The sequence below is a fragment of the Peromyscus californicus genome, unplaced genomic scaffold (assembly GCF_007827085.1).
Source record: "Peromyscus californicus insignis strain IS unplaced genomic scaffold, ASM782708v3 Scaffold_16__1_contigs__length_79575227, whole genome shotgun sequence".
NCBI classification, from domain to species: domain Eukaryota; kingdom Metazoa; phylum Chordata; class Mammalia; order Rodentia; family Cricetidae; genus Peromyscus; species Peromyscus californicus.
In genome coordinates, this window is record NW_026294458.1 from 14132679 (window position 1) to 14155222 (window position 22544).

At 42.6% G+C, this 22544-nt stretch overlaps 3 protein-coding genes across 3 annotated transcripts in view; 2 read left to right on the top strand and 1 right to left on the bottom strand.

The window, feature by feature from the left end:
* Positions 1–5728, top strand: part of Kpna1 (karyopherin subunit alpha 1) — a 70751-nt gene extending 65023 nt beyond the window's left edge. Inside the window, exon 14 of the mRNA XM_052740453.1 lies at positions 111–5728. Coding sequence (XP_052596413.1) covers positions 111–298 — 188 coding nt within the window. The 3' untranslated portion in view covers positions 299–5728. The remainder of the gene's footprint in view (positions 1–110) is intronic.
* A 3005-nt stretch (positions 5729–8733) lies between these two features.
* Positions 8734–12169, top strand: Wdr5b (WD repeat domain 5B). The gene has a single exon (XM_052740454.1). The coding sequence runs from the start codon at positions 10087–10089 to the stop codon at positions 11071–11073; it is 987 nt and encodes a 328-aa protein (XP_052596414.1). The 5' UTR covers positions 8734–10086; the 3' UTR covers positions 11074–12169.
* Positions 12170–14220: 2051 nt separating this feature from the next.
* The window catches only part of Fam162a (family with sequence similarity 162 member A), a 28955-nt gene continuing 20631 nt past the window's right edge, over positions 14221–22544 (bottom strand). The window contains exons 3-5 of the mRNA XM_052740455.1: positions 22303–22411; positions 16961–17069; positions 14221–14475 (exon numbers count right to left, since the gene is read on the bottom strand). Coding sequence (XP_052596415.1) covers positions 14383–14475; positions 16961–17069; positions 22303–22411 — 311 coding nt within the window. The 3' untranslated portion in view covers positions 14221–14382. The remainder of the gene's footprint in view (positions 14476–16960; positions 17070–22302; positions 22412–22544) is intronic.

The following is a 22544-nucleotide window of genomic DNA, read 5'->3' on the forward strand; positions in this document are numbered from 1 at the left end:
TGTACAACTGCAGTACAAGATATGTAAGTGAGAATGTTTACTTCAAAGAAGTCAACTTGAAAATGTAGTTACCTGGATTTTCAAGAATGATTCTTTATTCTTCATTTTAGGTCTGGATAAAATAGAGTTCTTGCAGAGTCATGAAAACCAGGAGATCTATCAAAAGGCTTTTGATCTTATTGAGCATTACTTTGGGACCGAAGATGAGGACAGCAGCATTACACCCCAGGTTGACCTTAGCCAGCAGCAGTACATCTTCCAGCAGTGTGAGGCTCCTATGGAAGGGTTCCAGCTTTGAAGCAATCCTCTGCTTTCTTGTTCCTGTGTCAGACCAGGCTACCCAGTCAAGTCCTCTTGTGGAGCCCACAGTCCTCATGGAGCTAATTTCTCAAATGTTTTCCATAATACTGTTTGCGCTCATTTGCTTGCCTTGCGCACCTGCTCTCTTACACACATCTGGAAAACCTCTGGCTCTCTGTGGTGGAATACCCTTTTATTACAGGGGTAACCAGAACGGCCCACTCTCTTATGGAAAAATCCCTAAGCTTTGGAGATCCGCACTTATATTAGAGTCATGGGAATATATACACATATTAATGTGGCTCCCTTTTTTGTGGGGGAAAATAAGAGGACTCTTCCTCATTCCGTATAGTGGGGAAAATGACATTAAAAGATAAAACTAAAACCTTTATCTTGAATTTTACACAACTGCTTGGACAAGGGAGATACTTAGACTTGTGTGTACATCAGAGTACTCTTCTCGAGTTCTTCCACAGTGAACCAACCTTTGGAGTACCGGGTGGCTTTTTTAGCCAAATTTGCATTAATCCTTATGAGATGGGATGGTTTTCTTTCCTCTAATGGAGTCATTCTTCAGATATTAAAGTTAAACCATCCACTCCCTCACCTTCAGCCTTCAGTGAATGTGCTTCTAGTTGTCAGGAATGCTGAAGAATTAATACTTTGACTTTGAAATGTGATACTGGCTTGGCAGATTCCCTTAAAGCAGAAAGAGAGGAGCACAGATTAATGTGTATGGCTTCTGCTTCTCTTTGGTTTATGTCTCTTAGGATTTGGAAGTAGTTGAGTTTTAACACTGGTATGAAGATAAAAGTCCTTAGTAAAATCATGTTCTAAAAGTCATTAAAGAGTCAGAAGAACACCAAACCCATCACTTTTCTAAGCCAGTGTGACTAGAGGCTGTGTTTCTGCATTACAAAAGATACTCAGGCTTTGTGGTCCTGATCAAGGTCCTGGTAAATTGGAGTTCACCCTAGGTGCTTTTCCTCTTTGTGACTGGCAGATAACACGTATTTAAATGTTACTTAGGGATTTTTTTCCTTAGTCAAGTGCAGCTCGATTCTAATGTATTCCTGCTGCATACATGATCCTGCAGTGCAGCATCCTTATCTTTAAAAGCATAACAGTCTCCTCAATATGACCTCTAGACTAAAAGGGCAGTGAACTTTTTCTAATAACCTCAGTGTGTTCCCTGGTTTTATTTCATCTCCTACTAATACCCTACCTCCCCAAGTAAAAACAGTGCCCACCTCCTGCTTATTTAATGATGACTGTAATGTACTTGCAAATGGCGCTTCCAGTACTGTGTTCACTGATCCACGTTTGTGCTTGGACTAGAAGGGGAAAAAACAACAAAAAAAGTTTAATTGCCAAGAGAACTGCAAATGAGTTCAATGCGACTTCTCGGTGCTAGTTGGCCGTCTTGGCTCAATGTTGGGACACACTATCAGAGAAGAGCTTTTCTTGATGATATTCTGTTCAAAATGAATTCTGAAGGAAAAGTTGCTCCCGTCTGTTTCAGAGCATACCCTTTTAAATCTCTTTAGACTACTCTTCTAGAATTCATTGTGACCCCAAAGTATAAAAACTATCTGGGAGTTGCCCCTGACAAGCTATTGCACATCTCTGGTGAATCCTGCTGAATGTAAGGGATATTCAGAACTTTCATACCTCATCATGATGTTATTTAACAGCCAACTTACATGACCCGATTTACTTTGAAAAATTAATTTCATTCAAACTAGAGACAAAGGACATTTATCAGCTAAGAGTGTGATACATTCTTGCCCTAGTCTTTAATTGTGTCTGTGCTCTGGGATGGATACCGTCTGATGTCTTGTATTGATGGAGCAGGCACTACAAAACTAGTCAACTCCCATCTGTCCTGTTGTTTTCTAGTGCTGCTTTGTGCTGAGAGAACATGTTAGTTTACTGAACTTGACCTGTACAAGACTGATTTCTTTGTAATTTTAGGGGATAAATTAGGTGGTTAATTTAAAGATGAACTTTCAATGTTGCCTTTACATCACATTAAAATATCACTTCTTTCAGAAGGGTAATAGAAGCACTGATTCATAGTAAAAATCTTGTTTTTAGCTTTGACTTTTTTGTGGCTGTTTTTTTTTTTTTAATTGTACATTACTGGTAATGTTATTTCTGTAGAATGTTTTAAATTATGTACCTTCTATTGGATAGTTAAAAACCTTGCATCTTATAAACGAGTTTGAATGAAAAGAAATACAAAGCACACAGAGTTGTCACCCCACCTTACCAAGAACATACAGCTGGAACTTTTGTAGCAATTTTCGGGTTACCCAGTGAGGTCAGATCCATTAACTAGTGCAATCTGTTTTATCTAAACCAGAAGATTTATCTTAAGCTTGACCCTAGAAGTTCATGAACCTTAAATATTCCGAACTTTGTTTTTATAGTAAAATGATTAAATGTAAAGATAGGAGTTGGCTAAAGTTAAACCCCAGCAAATTCAGATGTTCTGGAACTGAGTACTTTTTTTTTGTTTTTTAATACAAGTGGAATTTTAAGGGGTACTTGTAAGTCCTATTTTTAGTCCTTCACCTGGCAAAGTCTTATTGATTTAGTTTAATCTTTTGAAAATTTTTATCAGAAAGGTGTTACTTACTACAAAAGCATGTTAGTATTTATAACACAAGAAAACTCTTAGGGTTTTTAGATAGTGATCAGGGCAAAGTGGCTTTGTTTTCTTTACCTTTCCCTGGAAGGAAAAGTCTTCCTTCAGACTTTTCAAGTATGTATTGTATACTGAGAACTTTGGTTTAAAAAAGTTGCATTCTGAGAATTTGAGGTGTAGGTATTTGGAACCTAAAGGACCAACAGGTAGATATGATTGAATGGAGAAATAACCCAGAAAGTGCAGATACTGGCTAGAAAGAGCAAGATTAGGAGACGTAGTTCTCTGACACACTTCGTTCTTGTCACCAATCAGCTATTTTTCTATTGCCCTCACAATAGTCAGTCCCCTGCTGGAAACTGTTGCACTAGGGTTGTTTCTTCTGTGTACCAGACAAAGCTATTGGACTCTGGGTGTTTTTCAGCCTTACTGTCCATAATAAATATGAATTATTCCAGTTGCTGCTGATTATGCCTAAGAAAACATATGTAAGTATAATTTGTCAACCAAACTCTTTGTTGTACATGACTACCTACCGGCAACTTTGATTGATTTCTGTAGTGCTAAATAAACATTTCAGCTGTCTGACCCCAAGACGTGGGGCTGCATTGTAAAACAGGTTTTTTGGGATTTATTTTATCTCTGATTAATTTTGTGAAAATTGTCACACCAACAAGCAAGTCATTTTAGCTGTATTTAGAGGCTAAAGCTTTTTACTTAAGTTGGAAATTCTGTTTAGTAATGTACAATAAGAAAAAGGAGTTGCTTTTTGAGAAGGGTATTGCTTCCTTTCAGGATACATACATACATAACTGTGTACTACCTCCTACATTCAAAAATTATCTCATTTGCAGTTTCATTTTAACGTCTCAAATTAGTAGGACCATTTCCTTCTGTTTGAAGTAAACAGATTGTCTGTCTGCATGGTTGGGAAATATTTGGGTTACCTTTTCCCATCATCCAAAATTAGTTAAAAGTAATTGGAGATCAGATGTGACTAAGTGTAATATTGACTATAATATATATAATATAACGATGCTCTGTAATATTCTTTATTGTTAGGAAATGACAGGTTATAAGAATGAGTACTAAAACATTAGAATAATGTTTAATAAAGTAGATATTTAACTTTTTTGTTTTTGTTTTTTTGAGATAGGGTTTCTTTGTGCAACAGTCCTAGAATTCACTTTGTAGACCAAGCTGGCCTTGAACTCAGAGATCCACTTGCCTCTGCCTCCCAAGTGCTATGATTAAAGGCCTGTGCCACCACCTGGCTTATATTTAACATTTTTAAAATATTAAATTGCTAGAGCTGGAGAGATGGCTCTTCTGTTAAGAGAGGTACTTATCTTAAACAGGACAGTAGTTTGGATCCAGAGCCCTCTTCTGGTGTACATGTGATATACATGCATACCTGTGAGCAAACACTCAACACAGATAAAAACAAATCTTGACTGGGTGGTGGCGGCGTACACACCTTTAATTCCATTACTTGGGTGGCAGAAGCAGGGGGATCTCTTGAGTTTGAGGCCAGCGTGATCTACAGAGCAAGTTCCAGGACAGCCAAGGCTACACAGAGGAACCCTGTCTTGAAAAACAAACAAACAAACAAAAAACCTTAAAAATAAGCCGGGCGGTGGTGGCGCACGCCTTTAATCCCAGCACTCGGGAGGCAGAGCCAGGCGGATCTCTGTGAGTTCGAGGCCAGCCTGGGCTACCAAGTGAGTTCCAGGAAAGGCGCAAAGCTACACAGAGAAACCCTGTCTCGAAAAACCAAAAAAAAAAAAACCTTAAAAATTTTCAAAGTATCAAATTACCGTTAGACATAATATCATCTGGATGCTTGAGGTAAGAAAGAATTAAGAAATATTAGTGGTGAAGAAATTCTGTTTTCAGCTAAGAGTTGTCAGAAATGTCTGTTTTCCTTTGGGTCAAATAAAAGCAAGTCATGTTATTTAGTGTCTGTTGTATGCAAGGTAATTGGCTTTCCTTTAATCAGTCTTCTAGTTGCTATTTAAGATGGATAATTATCAATATATGGCAAGATCAAGACAATGCATTTCTTTGCTCCATTGTCATAATTCTTAGATGGTGGCTGTCCAAAGGAGAACTTCGCAAGTTCTGTTCTTCATGGTCATGCAACATTTCTGTGCTCAGGAAGTCCTGTGCTAGATTTTAGTAGTCATCGGTGGGCAATCCTTCTGTATTGGATCATTCTTCCTATCTGTTCCTCATCGGCAATACTTAAAAATGGCTCTGTCTCATATATCACAATTGCTGTTAATTTACATATTCAGATAGATGAATTGACTCCCTTGTTCCCAAGCATCTTTCACCTTCTGTAGTACTAAAATTATATACAGCCAGACAAGTCTAACAGAGGTTTAAAAGAAATTCAAATGATTGATTGTCAGTTTAGTAACATAGTGGCTAAACTCATAGAACTTTTTTTTGTTCAAGTGAAAATATAGAAGGTACTGACAGGGAAAAGTTTGGGGTTGCAGAATAATTACTCTTATAGTCAGCACCGTGGGTGTAACTTTAGCTCAGCCTACTATTACTTAAAAGTATATTTTCCTGTAGACATCTCCCTTTATTTCACTTGTTGGACATTTCCTACCTCAAAATGTTTTGGTCATCATGTGCCCTTTCACAAGAGTGTTCCTACACTTGATTTGGAATGGCTGTTGATTCTTTGTATTTAAATGCACTCTGCCGGGCCATGGATGAATACTTTGCACATAGTAAATTTTCAATAAATAATGTATGAGGAATATCCATCTGTGATAGTACTGGGTGCTTGATTACAAAAGAAAATTCAGAAGAATTCTTTCACACAGTTGACTGAAATCAGAACTGATAACTCTTAAAGCAGTTGTTTCAACATAAACTGTCTCATTTGAGGATACATAAAAGGACCTGAAATTTACAAAAAGAAACAATGCCAAAGCAGAAGTCTGTGGCATCAAAACAAGAGAAAGAAAAGCTATGGGGCTTATTTTGTAGGCTAATACACACCCTAGTGTGTTTGATATAGCAGATAACATATCAATCTATTCTGGCATATTTTAAAGTTTTAAAAGTTTGTTGGGCTGAAGAGATGGCTCAGTGGTTAACAGCACTGACTGCTCTTCCAGAGGACCTGCGTTCAATTCCCAGCAACCACATGGCAGCTCACAATTCTGTAACTCCAATTCTAGGGGGCCTGACACCTTCACACCAATGTACATAAAATGAAGTTAAATAATTTTAAAAAGTTTTGTTAATATATCCAACTGATATGGAAGCAGGTGGTGAGGCTGTTGAGATTTTCCATTTTCATGTACTGTGTGTATTGCAGGAGAATGTTTTCTTTATCCAGGCTTATGTGACAAATGAATACGAAGTATATTTCTTTAGTTCGTTTGTTTGCACTTTCCTTTTGAGATATGCTGGTCAGGCATTTTTGTGAAAATTTAATCAAAATAGCTTCAGTTTTTGCAAGCTGTTTACACAATTGCTGATTGTACAGATTTACTACAAGCTTGATTTTTGCCCATATCTCACCTACATTTGGGGGGTGTATGTGGGGCAGTATTTTTTTTGATAGGGTCTCTTGAAGCCCAGGCTGCCTTTAAACTGCTTTATAGCTGAGGATAACTTCGAAGTGGCCTTCCTGCTTCCACGGCCAGAGTGCTGGAATTATGGGCAGGCGCCAGTTTCCCCCACGTTGGAAAAATTATGAATTCTAAAGGCTCTTGTGTAACTGTAGTGTTTTTGCAGAGAATAAAGTTGTGCTTTACATATCTTTATCCATATGCCCTTAGTCCAAGGAAGCAAGTGGAATGCAGAAGAGGGATTCTAATGGTCACTGCCTTATGAACCATCATCCAGGCTATAGGTAAGGAGAAAATGAAAACCCAGAAGACCAGTGGTGGGGACAAAGTAATGCCGGACTTGGGAGTGGCCTGAACAGCATGGATTTTACCAGGGTAATGTGATTATGATGTGTCTTGGAAAGAGGTCACCAGTGATTACTGAGTTGCTGAAGATGATGCTTTTAAATTTATGGGTCAATCAACACTCTAATTGTGCCATCTTCAGCTTTAAAAATGTCTGGTTTTAGCTAATGTTCATGGCAAATGTCCTATTTAGTATGAATAAGTTTTCCTGATTGGTAGAGGCGTAGGAATTGGGTTTGTAGTCTGAAGAGCTGCTTTAAAGAGGCCAGTTTAAACAGTTCACACAGAATGGAGGTTTCTTCCCAAGGCCATGGGTAAGTCTGGTACATTTTCTATTTACAAAGTACTCAAGAGCAGGGACATCAGCCTTTGTGCTATAAATTGGAGACTTGGGACAGTTTAGAGGAACTGTTTGATTTCTGCAGTGAACAAAACTTAAAACGTAGAGGTCACCTTGTTGTTTGAGAAGGGTAGTTTGCTATAAAAGGATAGGCATGTCCCTGCCTAGGAACTCAGGGTCCCACTCTGATTGCTACTACCTTTGGTTTACTATTCCCTGTTGGTGAACACTGTCACCAAAGCCCACTCCTCAAAGAGCTAAGCAAATCCTAGTTATTTGTTAGGACAGCTTGTTAATACTTGAACATGAGTAATGATTAGTCGGCTTTTCTTTCCATAAGTCCTTGATGCTATTTATAAACAAGGTATCCTACACATCAAGAAGTGTTTTACTCTTCAAAGTAAAAGCCGTGTCTTAATGATCAAATCTGTGCACCTTTTATCCCTCTTGCTTGTGATGTGTGTAGTGGGCTAAACATCCAGCACCACCATCCTCTCTCTTAGCTCTTAGGTTATACCCATCTTTTCCTTTTGGCTTCCTAGTTATTAGAAGAATACATATTTACTTGAAATAAAGCCTAAATTTGTTATGCAATTTCCTTTTACATGAGTTAATAAAAATGGAAAGTTTTGATAATAAGGTTTCTGACCACCACCCTGTATCAGAAATCACAGTAGTTGAGGCTTCAGATGGCTAAGTGGTTTTCTGTGGATCATGACCCCCATGGGGGTCAAACGACTCTTTCACAGGGGTTGCACATCAGGTATTTACATTGACTCATAACAGCAAATTTACAGTTATGAAGTGGCAATGAAATAATTGGTTGGGGATCACCACAACATGAAGTATGTTAAGGGGTTGAGAACCACTGCACTGGCCGCTCTTCAGAGGACCTGGGTTGGATTCCCAGCATCCAAATGCAGCTCACAACTATCTGACTCCAGTTCCAAGATAATCGGATGCCCTCTTCTGACAGTGCACACGTACATGCAGAGAAAACCTTACACCTAAAAAAAAAGTCACTGTAACCCATGCTATCTGGAGAAAGGAAGTACTTTCGTTAGGTTTGGTGGCTCATCCCTGTTCATCCTAGCACTGACAAGTCTGGGTTGAAATTGACACGAGTTCAAGTCTGGACTAGAATGAGAAGCTGTCTCAAAAAAGGAAGCACACGGTTCAGTGGATAAAGAGACCTGCCTTTCACCATGCCTGGCAGTGATGAGGACAACTCACAAGGCGGCTTCTGAACCACCCATAGCCCCGCACAATGTACACAATATAGAGGGAGTTCATCGGGTAAGAAAATTTGCTGCTATTCCAGAGAATGAAGTTTCCCAACACCACCTACTAGTGGAGGTGCAAGCCTTTTAATCCCAGCATTTGAGAGGCAGAGGCAGGTAGATCCCTGAGTTCAAGGCTGGCCTGGTCTACAGAGATTTCCAGGATAACCGGGGCTATGCACAAAAACCCTGTCTTGAAAAACTAAAGGGCGGAAGGGAGGTGGGGTTCCCAGAACCTACATTAACTGAGAAAAGGAAAAAACCAGACTAAGATAGGCAGTCAGGAGTGGTAGCAACCCTGTAATCCCAGTACTCTCAAAGCTGAGGCAAACAGGTTGCTTTAAATTCTAGGCTAGTCTGGATTACAGTGAAATCCAACCTATAACTTCGGTCTCTGCCCCCTCAAGAATGGGAGTGATGTTCTCCATTCCTGTAGCCCCAACACTTGGGAAGTGGAGCAAGGGTTCTTTTCCAGGTTGTTCTATGAGAGTGTATTACAAAGCACCAGTAAAAAACGATGCACCGAAACAAAATGTTTCCGTAGTGCTAAAGAGGGTAGTGGCAGGTAATTTTGTCTTATTAACAAGACAGAGATCCGAAAAACCTTCCCACCAACCTGTCCTTTTTTTCATCTCAAGAACCTCTATTTTCTACAGAAGCCTAAACTATGCGGGCTGAAAACCAAAGGTTTGCTGATTTCTCTCATCATAACCTTGTTTTTTCGTTTGTTTTGTTTTGTTTTGTTTTTCGAGACAGGGCTTCACTGTATAGCCTTGGTTGGCCTGGAACTCATTCTGTAGATCCATCTACCTCTGCCTCCCTAGTACTGGGATTAAAGGCGTGCGCTACTACCGACTGGTGGAGGTGGTGATGTGGGTCTTAATGTTTCCTAAACGTCTATAAAAGAGTTTTAATCCACTCCTTTTGCGATCTGTGCATTCGATCTGCTCCAGTTCCCTAGCCACAGTAAGCAGACCTTGTGGCCGCCACATTCAGCCTTGGAGGAGGGCAGGGGCAGAGACCAGCTATGTGCACAGTCTTCCTTAAGTGTCCGAGGTATGCGCCCCTTCCTGCACCCTAGCCTCTCGTAGGGAAAAGCCGGACTGAGCGTCAGCTTTCAGGGTCCAGGAGGACCGGAAGCAAATGCTGGCCTCCTTCAGCGCAGGCGCCACCCAGCAGGTCCCATTGGTGGATGTGGACCTTCCCTGTGGTGCGTCCCCGGCTCTTGAGCCTCTCAAATCCTGTTTAGCGTGGCGTCCTCAGTCGCTCATGATTCTCAGGTCTTTTGGATCTGGGGAGGGCGTGGAAGAGGACTTTCTGTGCAGCCCCTTAACCCCCCGAGGGACGGCCTAGTCCTTTAACCTCACCCAGCAAGAGTACCGATGTCAGAACCACTGTGATCTCGGACTCTACCGAAGAAAGCGAGAGGAGAGTGGTCCAAACCTCGCTGCGGATTCTGTGCCGAACCTAAAGACGAGCCCATGTTACAGTCAAAACCGTGCGCCTTCGAAAGGCAGGTTTCAATTTCTGCAAGGTTCGAGGCAGGACGCCTACGCAAACTGTAGAGCCCAAGCTATGGCGACCGAACATCCCCCAGCAGAGGGAGCACAGTCGGCCCTCTCTGCTACCCAGCGCGAGGAAGAGCTTCAGAAACCCAACTATGCTGTCAGACTTACTCTTGCGGGCCACTTGGCGGCTGTCTCATCAGTTAAATTTAGTCCTAATGGAGAATGGCTAGCAAGTTCTGCTGCTGATGCACTAATTATAATTTGGGGAGCATATGATGGGAAATGTAAGAAAACACTCCGTGGTCATAATCTGGAAATATCAGATGTTGCCTGGTCTTCAGATTCTAGTCGTCTCGTTTCTGCCTCAGACGACAAGACTCTAAAGTTATGGGATGTAAGATCTGGAAAATGTTTGAAAACATTGAAGGGACACAGTGATTTCGTTTTCTGCTGTAATTTCAACCCACCATCCAACCTCATCGTTTCGGGATCTTTTGATGAGAGTGTGAAAATATGGGAGGTGAAAACAGGAAAGTGCCTCAAGACTTTGTCTGCCCATTCGGACCCTATTTCGGCCGTACATTTTAATTGCAATGGGTCCTTGATAGTATCGGGGAGCTATGATGGTCTTTGTAGGATCTGGGATGCTGCCTCAGGCCAGTGTTTAAAAACAATTGCTGATGAGGGTAACCCTCCTGTGTCCTTTGTAAAATTTTCTCCAAATGGAAAATATATTCTCACTGCAACTTTGGACAATACTCTGAAACTGTGGGATTACAGCAGAGGCAGATGCCTGAAGATGTACACTGGCCATAAGAATGAGAAATACTGCATATTTGCCAGTTTCTCTGTTACTGGTGGGAAGTGGATTGTGTCCGGCTCGGAGGACAACATGGTTTACATCTGGAACCTTCAGACTAAAGAGATTATACAGAAGTTGCAAGGCCACACAGATGTTGTGATCTCTGCGGCTTGTCACCCTACAGAAAACATCATTGCATCAGCAGCATTAGAAAATGACAGAACAATTAAACTGTGGACAAGTGACTGCTGAAGTCTCTGGCAATCGATGAGTCAAGTTGAATTAGAAACAAGATAGAAAGGATGATTTCTCTGAAGCTCAGTGTGGTTTTGTAGTTTTTTTTTCAAATTGTCTTTGATTGTATGAGTATGAGGCATTTTCATTTGTGAAATGAGACCACTGTAAAAGCAAATCTAGAAACTGCGGCTTCTGATTCTTAAATCTTGAGACCTGTTGGCAATCTCATGTGTCCATGCCTGGACAGCATCTCATTCTTTTTCTTTCCACAGCTTTCCCAGTGGGGAGGGTATTTGGAATATTTAGAAGGTTGACAGAGCAGGATGACTGTGGGGAAGGGGAACTTGTAGTTTCTGGTTTGGGAAGTCATTAAGGACAGCGGCATGAGTTTAGGGAGGAAATGAGAGGATTGGCAATATCTTACATGTCACTTGAATATTTTTGGTGTTATTCTACATGATGGGACATCAAATTGCCAAATTAATCTGTCAAGTTGGGGACAAGTCGTAGTCCGGTTCATTCTACAAGTCTTCACACTTAGGCATGTGTTGTGGGGTCAGAGGACGACTCTCAGGAGCTGAGTCTCCTTCCTCTGTGGGCTCCAGGTAGTGAACTCAGGCCAGGCTTTCTCAACAGGATCTTTTGTTACCCGAGCCATCTTGCAGGCCCAGAATCTTACATTGTTTTTGAGAAAGGGTCTTTCTCTGTAGCCCTGTAGGCCTGGCTGCCTTGTAAACCAGGCTGGTCTCAAACTCACAGATCCACCTGCCTCTACCTCCTCAGCATCTTAAACTTTTAACTGAAAAAAAAAAAATCTCCTTAAGTACTTGGTTAGATTGTACCATTTTGTGACAGGCAAATTACATGTGAAGATTGTGACCGCTCTTCAGTATTAGACCTCCTAACTCCTGCCCAACACTCTCAACTCAGGCATCACCTTATAAATACTATGGTTGCCTGCCTGCCACCTCAGTGAGCAGCTGAGGTAGCTTTTCCCCCTCCTTTTTACAGTTTCTTATAAAGCTCAAAGTGTACAGTTATCAACTTGCAATTGAGGTGGCTTCATGGGCCATGTATTTTTTAGACAATAAACACTAAGATCAGGCTTTAAGTTTTGTCTCTGTAGTCTTGGCTTTTTCTAGAGGACTCGATATTTACTGTACAATGAATGATACCATAACTTCATTCCTTACTTTTTGTCAATAAATTTTAGTAATAAATTCTCCAGACTATAATATTGACTAAGAAATATTTTACGGTAGCTCCACATACTAAGTGAAAGGCAGCTATGCTAGTCTCTATAGCACCAACATCTCAGAACTATATATTTACTGTTATCCACACAGGGCTTATATAGAAAATATAGAAAAACATGCAGATGAAAAACCCTGAGATTAAGAAAAAAATACTACTACAGTACTTTAACTGAAAGCAGCATGGGCAATATTTTATCTTCCTGACACGTTCTGAGAAATATATTAGAATTACTTGTAGGGTATGACTGTCAAGATGCTGGTGTATTTGATTACACTGGAAGATGCAAGATCAGTTAGGGGCATAATTGAAATTCTGACCAAGAAATTTAAGTTTGGGTGGGTACAATGAATCAGTGGGTGGAAGTAGTTGCTGCTAATCCTGATGACCCACGATCTACCCCTGGGACCTGAGGAGGAGAGAACACATTCTTGCATCTTGTTCTTGGATTTCAATATTCATTCTGTGGCATGAATATATAGCCCCCAACACAGAGACAAGATAAAAACAATGTGAAAAAATTATTAAAGAGTTTAGACCCGTAAAGAAATAGTCACTGTGTTACTGACTAGAGAATGACACACAGTAAAAATGATTGCATAAGCCGGGCGGTGGTGGCGCACGCCTTTAATCCCAGCACTCGGGAGGCAGAGCCAGGCGGATCTCTGTGAGTTCGAGGCCAGCCTGGTCTCCAAAGCAAGTTCCAGGAAAGGCGCAAAGCTACACAGAGAAACCCTGTCTCGAAAAACCAAAAAAAAAAAAAAAAAAAAAAAAGATTGCATAAATTGGTGGAGTATCTTTATCACAGGCTTTAAGATAGACTTCTCACTGCTCTTCAGTGAAAATGGCATTGCTATATGAAGGAAGGTTCCATAAGGAAGTCCTACACCAGAATTTACCAATACTTAAAACATGGGCTTGGAGGGGGGGGTCCCAAAATACTCAAGAAAAATCAGTTTTCTAAAATTGTACAAGAAACTGTTTTTTGATAATAAATTCACAAGTGACAAAAATCAAAGCATTTGATACCTAAAGTGAAGCAAAGGCAAAAAAAAAAAAATAGTGTATAGACAGACAGCATCATGACCATGATTATTAGATCATGAAGCTATTGGCAGCATTCCATTGCTAATATAGCTCATTAAGTTCCCAGACAGTAGCACATAGTACTTTTAAAATCACAACCATTAACTCTGAGAAGTAGTGTGTTGGGTGGCTACAATGACCTGTCATCTGTTAGCATGACGGAGGCACATGAGAGTCACTGAAATGTTTATAACAGAAACCACCTGAATACTATACACCATGGTAGCATAAGAAGGCTAATGAAACATTAACAAACAAGAATGGGATGGTATTTTCATAAGTACAAAATTTAATTCCCTGGGAGTAGGAAAGGGGCTAGCTGGAAGCCAAACAATGAACTAGGAGATGGCTGGCAGCTGGCTCCCAGCAATTCCATGATGAATGAGAAACACCTCATAACTCTTGGCCAGACTACTCTCATGACTGTGCCAGGGCATTCTTTCTCAAAGGCTCGTCTAAATACCTCCGCCTACTGGCATGCTAGACAATAAATACAGTGTGTGGTCTGGCTGCTTTTGAGTCTCTGGGGAGCCAGTCTTCCCAAAGGCACCCTGGCATTTGGAAGGCTGGCTTCCCAACATGCATCTGGACAGTGTACCCATCTAGTCTAATTGTCCCTTCAGATGTTGTATAAAGAACAGAGAAGACCCACACTTTTTGGGCCTCAGATACGTCAACTTTGGTATGTGAGTAGAAGTTAGGTAGGGTACCTGATGCTCCAAAGAGAGCTAATATTAAATTTGAAATTAGGTGCCTCTTTTCTACTTTCTCTGGAAAGTGAGGAGGCTATGTTTTACTTGGCTCAAAGCAACAAAACACAAGTCATTCTTTAAGAAAATTTATTTGTTCCTCTACAGCAGAAATAGGGAAGTGGAATAAATCTGTGCAAAGCGTATGTCTGCAAAGTGTGTCTCGTATCACGTTCTTTCCAATGCAGGCTTGTTATTACAACCTTTCTCCCAGGTTTTCCAAATCCAAATACTTCTACTCTGGTTTGGCCTTCATAGCTGCTTCCTCTCTCAGACGGGCTTTCCTTTCTAGGTTCAAGCTTGTTAAGGACTCATGTCTCTTTGCAGCCTAAAAGGAAACAGAATTGAAGAGCTGATGATGGCAGGCTCGCAGGATGTCCCGCCCCGGTGATGAAAACAGCAGGCTAACTTGGCCAGAACGCGTCCGCTGCCTGGACGCTGGGCACAGCAGTGTCCTGTACACACCTTCTGTTCTCTCTGACTCGAGAGTCCAGCCCATCCCAGGAGAGAAGTACATGGCTCTCCCTTCTCTGCCTTTATGACCTCTTTTTCCTGGCGCCCTTCACTCTTCTTTATAATGTGAAACACCATTCCATCTCCATCTCGCTTTTCATTTCTCCTTCCCTAACTTCTATGTGCACTTTCTAGTACCCTTCTTCTCTTTTAACAAAAACATTCAGCTTTGGGAATCCCAGGTTTACCAAAATATTACCCCTAATGACTTCTAGAATGATCTAACCCAAAACTCCACCCTTTCAAAGCAAATGACAGTGGGGGAAGCACCCTTCCATTCTTCTGGCTTCCTTCAGTGTGGACTGTTAAATTTCTATGAAGCTTATATAATCAGACCAGTTTTCCTGACAAGTCCGTGAATCTTGTAGCTACAGAAGCTGGAATTTTCTGACACCCATGTTATTTCACATGTGAAGAATTTGGTGGGAGGAGGAAAAGGAAGGGAAAAGAATGCCAATGACAAGGACAAAGCATGATGGTAGCTAACTCCTCTCTTCTAATGGTTTTCATTTTAGCACACACCACCCTAGGGGAATTACTTGCTTCTGGAGATTTTTAACTAAGTATTTCTCAGAAGTCTAGAAATCCACACGTCTCTCCCCAGGCTTCTGAAGGTTTCAGTCTGAGAATTATGAATGAGAGGTCAAATGGCGAGACGGGAAAAGTGAAGTAGGCGGGCTCATTTCCAAGAGAACTTCACTCAGGTCAGCACACTTGCCCCTTTGTGCTCCTGTGAGGCCGGACTGAAACAGCTACTATTCTTAATGTGACTGCAAGGCACAGTGAGTCAACAGTTACTTCCTTCTCACTCTGGAGCCGCTCAGGATAGGGAGATCAGTTGACAAGCACGTCCTTAGGAGAATCTTTTTTTTTTTTTTTTTTTTTTTTTTCCTAGACAGGGTTTCTCTGTGTAGCCTTGGCTGTCCTGGAACCAGGCTGGCCTCGAACTCAGAGATCCACCTGCCTGTACTCCTCAGTGCTGGGATCAAAGGTGTGCGCCATCACAGATTAAGAATCTTTTAAATTATGTAACAGTTAAACGATATCTGTATGTGACAGCTATGACACAGATTTAGACATGATACTTAAGGTGTGCTCTTAAATTTAGAAGCATGCACACACACACTTTAGATTTTACTTATTTTTATTTTATGGGTATAAATATTTGCCTGCATGTACGTACATATAACCACATGTGTGCCTGGTACCTGTGAAAGCCAGAAGAGGGTACCAGACAGATCCCCTGGAACTGGGGTTACAGATGGTTGTGAGCTGCCATGTGGGTGCTGGGAACTGAACCCGGGTCCCCTGTAGGAGCAGCAAGTGGTCCTAACCACTGAGCCATCTCCCCAGCCCCCAAAGTAACTTACTTAATAAAAAGATAGTTTAATAGGTCATTTGGTAATATGAAAAATAAGATCTAAAGTTTTGTTTTTCTTTCAATTTTTTTTAATCTAAGTTTTTATCTCTCCACTTACTAGGTGAGTTTTGGAAAATGCGTGGTGCATCTGTTCCCTCATTACAAACCATGGTGATGAGAAAGCCTCTCTCTTAGGCTCTCACATCCAGTGAGTTTAACAATTGCTGCGGCATAACAAACATTCAGTACTGGGGAGCAAGTTTACTCCTACCTCAATCACATCTAGGTTCAAATTACTTCTGTCACTAGGGAGATGGATGTCTTAGGACAAGCTGCCAAAACTTACTTTAAAAATTATTGTTTTGCTAGACAGTGGTGGTGCATGCCTTTAATTCCAAAACTTTCGAGGCAGAGGCAGGTGGATCTCTGTGAGTCTGAGGTCAGTCTGGTCTACAAAGTGAGTTCCAGGACAGTCAGGACTATTACACAGAGAAACCCTGTCTCAAAAAACAAAACAAAACAACAAACTATTGTTTTATTTTTTGTGGTGCGCAGGCACACATGTGCTACGGAGTACATGTGGACATTCCAGGACAGTTCTCAGGAGCTGATTCTCTCCTTCCATCTTGTGGGATGCAGGGATTAAACTCACGTCATCAGGCCTGTGCACAAGAGCTACTGAGCCCCTCACCAGCCCACTGCTGAAGCTTCCTAAGCTACGGTCTCCTCATCTCATGGCAGCATCTACCTAGCAAAGCTGTGGTGAGGTGCAAATGAGGTCACTCAGAAGAGCTTGGCATGCAGTAAGCATCAGTCAGTAAATTGATAGGAAGTGGCTTCCTCTTAGACCTTCCCCTTCTCAGACCAGATGGTGGAGCCAATCACCGCTCTGCTCGTCTCTGGGGAGAGCATGCAGAGGCAGAGAGGAGCCAGCTCTTACCTTCTTGCCCTCAATGACCATATAGATGCATCCTGCCACTGTCAGAGCAATCATTAAATAGCTGACCTTCACCCGGATCTTGTTCTTTGCAGCATCAAGCATCTCAAACCTAAGAATAGAATTAAAAAAAAAACATGATTAACCCTTTTCACTCTGAGCCTGCAGCAGGACAAAATGTCCTAGGCATCACAACTTCCAAGTACAGTGATATCTGTAAACACCAAGCAGCTAGGACCTAGGGACCTCATAGCACCTTGGAGAAGGTGGGCCAAGTTCACAACTCTTTGTTTTTGTTTTTGGAGACAGGGTCTTTCTTACTTTATAGCCCAGGCTGGCCTGGGACTCATCCTTCTCCTCTCAAAAAGTCCTGCTATTAGCTCAACTTATAACAAAAGTATAGTTCAGAGGGAAAACAGACATGGAAGAGTTGATATTCTTTGTGTAATCCAGTTTTCTCTGCAATTTTTAAACTTTATGCTCATGAGTAGTTTGCCTGTGCACCTTGTGGCTGAGTCTGAGGCCAGAAGAGGGTGCTGGATTTGGATCTCCTAGGATACAGAAGGTTGTACATCATATGTGGGTTCTGGGAATTGGACCTCCATTCTCTGGAAGAGCAGCCAGTCCCCTTAACTACTGAGCCATCTCTGTAGCCCTGATTACTCTGATTTTTTTAATTGGGGTGGGGGTAGAAACTATGTTAATTCAAAGTCTTTCCATTTTTATTAACTCATCTAAAAGTGCATTTCATAACAAAACTTATGTTTGCTGGAAATAGTGGCACAGGCCCTTAACCTAAGCAGAGGCAGGAGGATCTTTTTGAGTTCAAGGCCAGCCTGTTCCACATAGCAAATTCCAGGACAGCCGGAGCTATAGAGAGAGGCCTTGTCTCAAAACAAACAAACAAAAGCAAAACCTTAGGCTTTATTTTAGACAATGCATGTATTTTTCTCCAGCCCCTAATCTAGCTTTTTGCTCTGTCTTGAACTAGGAACAGATCTGAGACTGCCTGAGCCAGTAAAATAGTCCCTTAAACAATGGTCCCTTAATGTTAATCTTGTCATGAAGGATGTGCTAAAACTGAGTGACAGTGGTCTGGAGCCTGTGCTTTTTGGCAAGTACCTAGAATGCAGTTTTTCTAAGCTGTCCACTGACTGATGACCTGCATGCCTGGATAGACAATTTCTCAGGTAAAAGCAAACAGGCATAATGTGCAAGAGTCTAAAGAGAAGGCTGGGTATACAAGATGGCTCAGGAGGTAAAGGTGCGTGCAGCCAAGACTAACGACCTGAGTTCAATTCCCAGGGCCTATATGGTAAAAGACACTTCTGTAAGTTGTTTGACTTCTACACAGTTGTTTGATGCCGTGTCATGAGCACCACCCCAAGACACTAAATGAATAAATGTCATTAAAATTAAGTGAGCGAGAAGGCGATCTATCTTTGTGGTTCTATATGAAGGCAGTGGGTTGTGGTTCTACTGTGGTACCCAGAAGAGCAAGACAGGACACATGGAGTCCAAGTGGGGTCTCCCCAGCAGGTGTGCACAGGAAGTAACTCTCTCTACATACTGGGATTGGAATGTGACTCTCTCTACATACTGCTTTCTCCTTCCTCCCCCTGATACTTAGCACCTGTAACACCGAACATCATCAAGAGCAATGGCTTTCAAAGGCTGCCACAGAGGAGGTCCAGATGGGAGAAGGACCCTGAACACACATACAGTGTGACGTAAGAGCTGGAGCTTGGGAGGCAGACTGTACATGGAGCTCTCCAGGCACTAAAGCTGGGTCCGCAGGACCGCAGGAACCAGGAACAACTTCTAAAGATGGTGAGGTGTTTAACCACTTGACTAAAATCATCGGAGATCCCACTAGCCACAAAAACAAACAAAAACCAAACCAAAATAAATAAATAAAAAACAACAGAAAACCAAACCATTTTAACTCGTGTGGTGGTTGGAATGAGAATGTCTTCCCATAGTCTAGGGCATTTGAATACCTGGTTGACCTGGACCACCAGGCTGATCTTCAATGACAGGTTCCTAAGGGACAGGATGGGGATGAGAGAATAAAGAAAACAGGAAAGTAGGGACCAGGAGGTCTTGCATAATGGCTTATGCCAAGGCAAGTTTATTAAGAAGTACAGCATATCATAGACAGTTTGCAGTGGCAGGGGTGAGGGGGAGGTTATGGGACACAGTCTGGGATGAAGTCAGCAGGAAGCTAATCAAGCAATATTATACAAAAGGAGCACAAGATATCTCAAATGTATCATAGATCAAGCATACAGTGGCCTGGGGACTGATAATTCCAGTTTCTTCAGGGGAAAAGCCAGATTCCCAGACACCGAAACCCTAAGTCCTTTGAGGCCCTGGCCCCGGGCCCATACTAGACCTTGCTGTGCCTGCCCTTGAGCAAGGACACAGAACTAGCATTCCTTCTGAACTTTCACCAGAGTCTCTAAGAAAGCCTTGGATTAGCCCGCCTCCCAGTAGCACTATTTGGGTAGGATTAGGAGGTGTGGCCTTGTTGGAGGAAGCATGAAGCTGTGGGCAGGCTCTGAGATCTCAAAAGCCACAGGCCTTTCCCAGTTCACCCTCCTGCCTGCAGTTTGAGATGTGGCTCCTGTCTCATGTCTGCTGCCTGCTGTCCCTACCATTATGAACCCTAACCCTCTAGAATCGCAAGCCCAGAGCAAACTCTTTATTCTCTAAGTGGCCTTGGTCATGGTGTTTTATCACAGTAATAGAAAAGTAACTAATACTACAAGATTTTATGTGACTCAGTGTCTCCAACTGAAGTCTTATGTTCCTCCTCCCATAGTGGCATAGCTTACACTTAGGAGACCATTATAAAGGAAAATACATTTCAACATGGCATGACAGTTGAAGTTGGGAGGGAAAGGCAGAAATTGGAGGGAAGGGCATAGGTGGCTGAATTAAATCAAAACACATCCTATGTATGTGTGAACGCCTCAGATTATGATAATAATACAAGGCAAGAGAAGCAGGATCGCTCAGAACTACCAGCACAGGACAATCAGTTGACCAAACCCAGGGAAGAACTTTCTGGAGCGACTCACCAGGTAGTATTTTGGGTCTGAGAGGATCTCAGGACCAATGACAAGGGAGACAAGGTGTGCCACAGCAAACTCTGAACAGCACCAATCACCCCCTACTCCCCCACCCCCTGCCCCACATATAGATCATCTTGTTTTTGCTGGGATATTATCAAGAAACCAGGGCAAAGGCCAAAGCTGGGTGTCCCCGCTATTTCTGGAGCACTCCCATTTCTCAGAAGAGGGCACTGTCACTTGGGTTAAGGACTGAGGTTTCCTACTGAGATGTTCTGGGGGTGACAATACGCTCTCTGATTCAGTTAGCAAGCGCAGCAGGGCTCTAAGAGCAGGAAGCAGATGCATCCTGTCTACCTGGAAAAGATGAGCTGCTTGAACACACGTCTTTTCCATTTGCGACTTGAGACCAGGGCCAGAAGGCCCAGGAGTAGTTTCTTGCTGACATGGAACTTTTGTGACGTCCCTTACTCTGAGGAGGAGGATGTCCACAGGGGAGAGAGTCTCACTTCTCGACACCACGCTGGCCAGTCAGGGTCCTTAGCGTGAGACTGAACACTACCTCCACCTGAGATAGGTCTGCCCCAGGGGACATGGGACAACGCCTGGGGACACTCTTGGAAGGAGTACTGCTGGCATCTAGAGGGTAGAGGCCAGGGATGTTGTTAAATCCTTCAGTACACACGCCAGTTCACAAAACCCAAACTAGTCCAGCCCCAAGTGTCAACAGTGCTAGCTAAGGTTGCAAAACCCTGGTTTAGAGAACCTGCACATACCGTTGGAGATTCTGAAAAAGTCTAGATTCCAAGGAGGCAGGGGAGGAAGAAAGCCCTTCCTGGTTACCCGGGACATCTGAGGTGAGCAGCATGTGAAGAGTGAGAGGTTTATGGAGGTAGAACATCCCATTGAAGTGTGTGTGAGGACGGGTATGGTGATATTTGTGCTGAAAAATGATTTTATTTGTATGTTAATAAAGTTGCCCGGGGGTCAGAGCTAATAGCAAGCCATAGCAGAAGCCGGGCGGTGGTGGCGCACACCTTTAATCCCAATCACATGACAGGCAGATCTCTGTGTGTTCAAGGATACAGCCAGCATGGAGACACAGGCCTTTAATTTCAATACCAACCACAGAGACCTAGAGGTCTGTTATAGACAAGCAGTGACGAGGAGGTCATGTGGTTGGGTTTACAATCAATGAGAAGGCAGAACAGAAAGTCAATAAAAAGACAGATACACAGGAAGTAGGTCTCTTTTGGAGGGGAAGGACGGCAGCGGCAGCGAAGGGTAAGAAAGGGTTTTAGTCTCAGCTCTCAGCCACTGCTCTGACCTCTTGGGCTTTTAACTCTGCATTTGGCTCTGTGTTTCTTATTTACTAACACCGTTACAGCTACAGACGGGAGCAAAAGACTGGAAATGAGGACTATCAGGGTCTCCGAAGAGCTCCCACGAGCTCTCACCTCTTTTTAGGGACGGGAGGTGGGGCAGTTTCAAGACAGGGTTTCTCTGTGTGGCTCTGGCTGTCCTGGAACTCACTCTGTAGATCAGGCTGGCCTCGAACTCAGAGATTGCCTGCCTTTGCTTCCCAAGGGCTAGGAGTAAAGGTGTGCGCCACCACCACCCGGCTAAGGCCTCAGGCCTCACCTCTTAAAGTCTCTACCACTTCCTATGAGTGCCACGATGTGTGGGCATTTGGAGGATGTTTAAGATCCAAACTAAAGGGCCGGGCGGTGGTGGCGCACGCCTTTAATCCCAGCACTCGGGAGGCCGAGCCAGGTGGATCTCTGTAAGTTCAAGGCCAGCCTGGTCTCCAAAGTGAGTTCCAGGAAAGGCGCAAAGCTACACAGAGAAACCCTGTCTCGAAAAACCAAAAAAAAAAAAAACAAAACAAAAAACTAAAGCTGCTGCATCAAAATACTATTACACCCACCACTGATTCTTGAACGGGTTTTGTAGGGTGTAGTTATTACTACGACAAGTTTAAAAACAAACTAAAATAGTGCACATTATTGTTTCCCACACTTCTGGAGCTAGGCGGTCTAACTAAACGTCAGCTGGCTTCACAAGCCGACAGGTCCTCCAGTCACTAGGTAACACACCAAACAGTTTCCCAACACGGACTGTTCTGGGTACTTGCCAAAGATGAAAACATGGAGAGAATGAAGAGTTTCTAAATCTGGTCAAGAGGTTTTAAACAGAACTCAAATGCACTCTGCTTTCCCCTCCAGAGATCAGTGAGAAACTCAGGCTGCGTACAGCCCTGCCAACACTCACGAGACTGTCTCTGGGATGTCTTCCTCCTTCTTGAAGCGCCCTGACCACAGCAATATCTTCCTCTCGAAGTCCGTGGGTTTGTGCAGTGGCACTCTGTGTCTGTAGGATTCTGTGGGGAAAACCAGTAAGAAGCTTGCTTGAGATTTCATTCATTCATTCATTCATTCATTTATTCATTATGTATAACAGTGTTCTGGCACCAAATCTCATTACAGATAGTTGTGAGTCACCATGTGGTTACT

What these genes read in the sequence shown, in the direction of transcription:
- Wdr5b (XM_052740454.1), top strand. Translation starts at nt 10,087, where the DNA reads ATGGCGACCGAACATCCCCCAGCAGAGGGAGCACAGTCGGCCCTCTCT.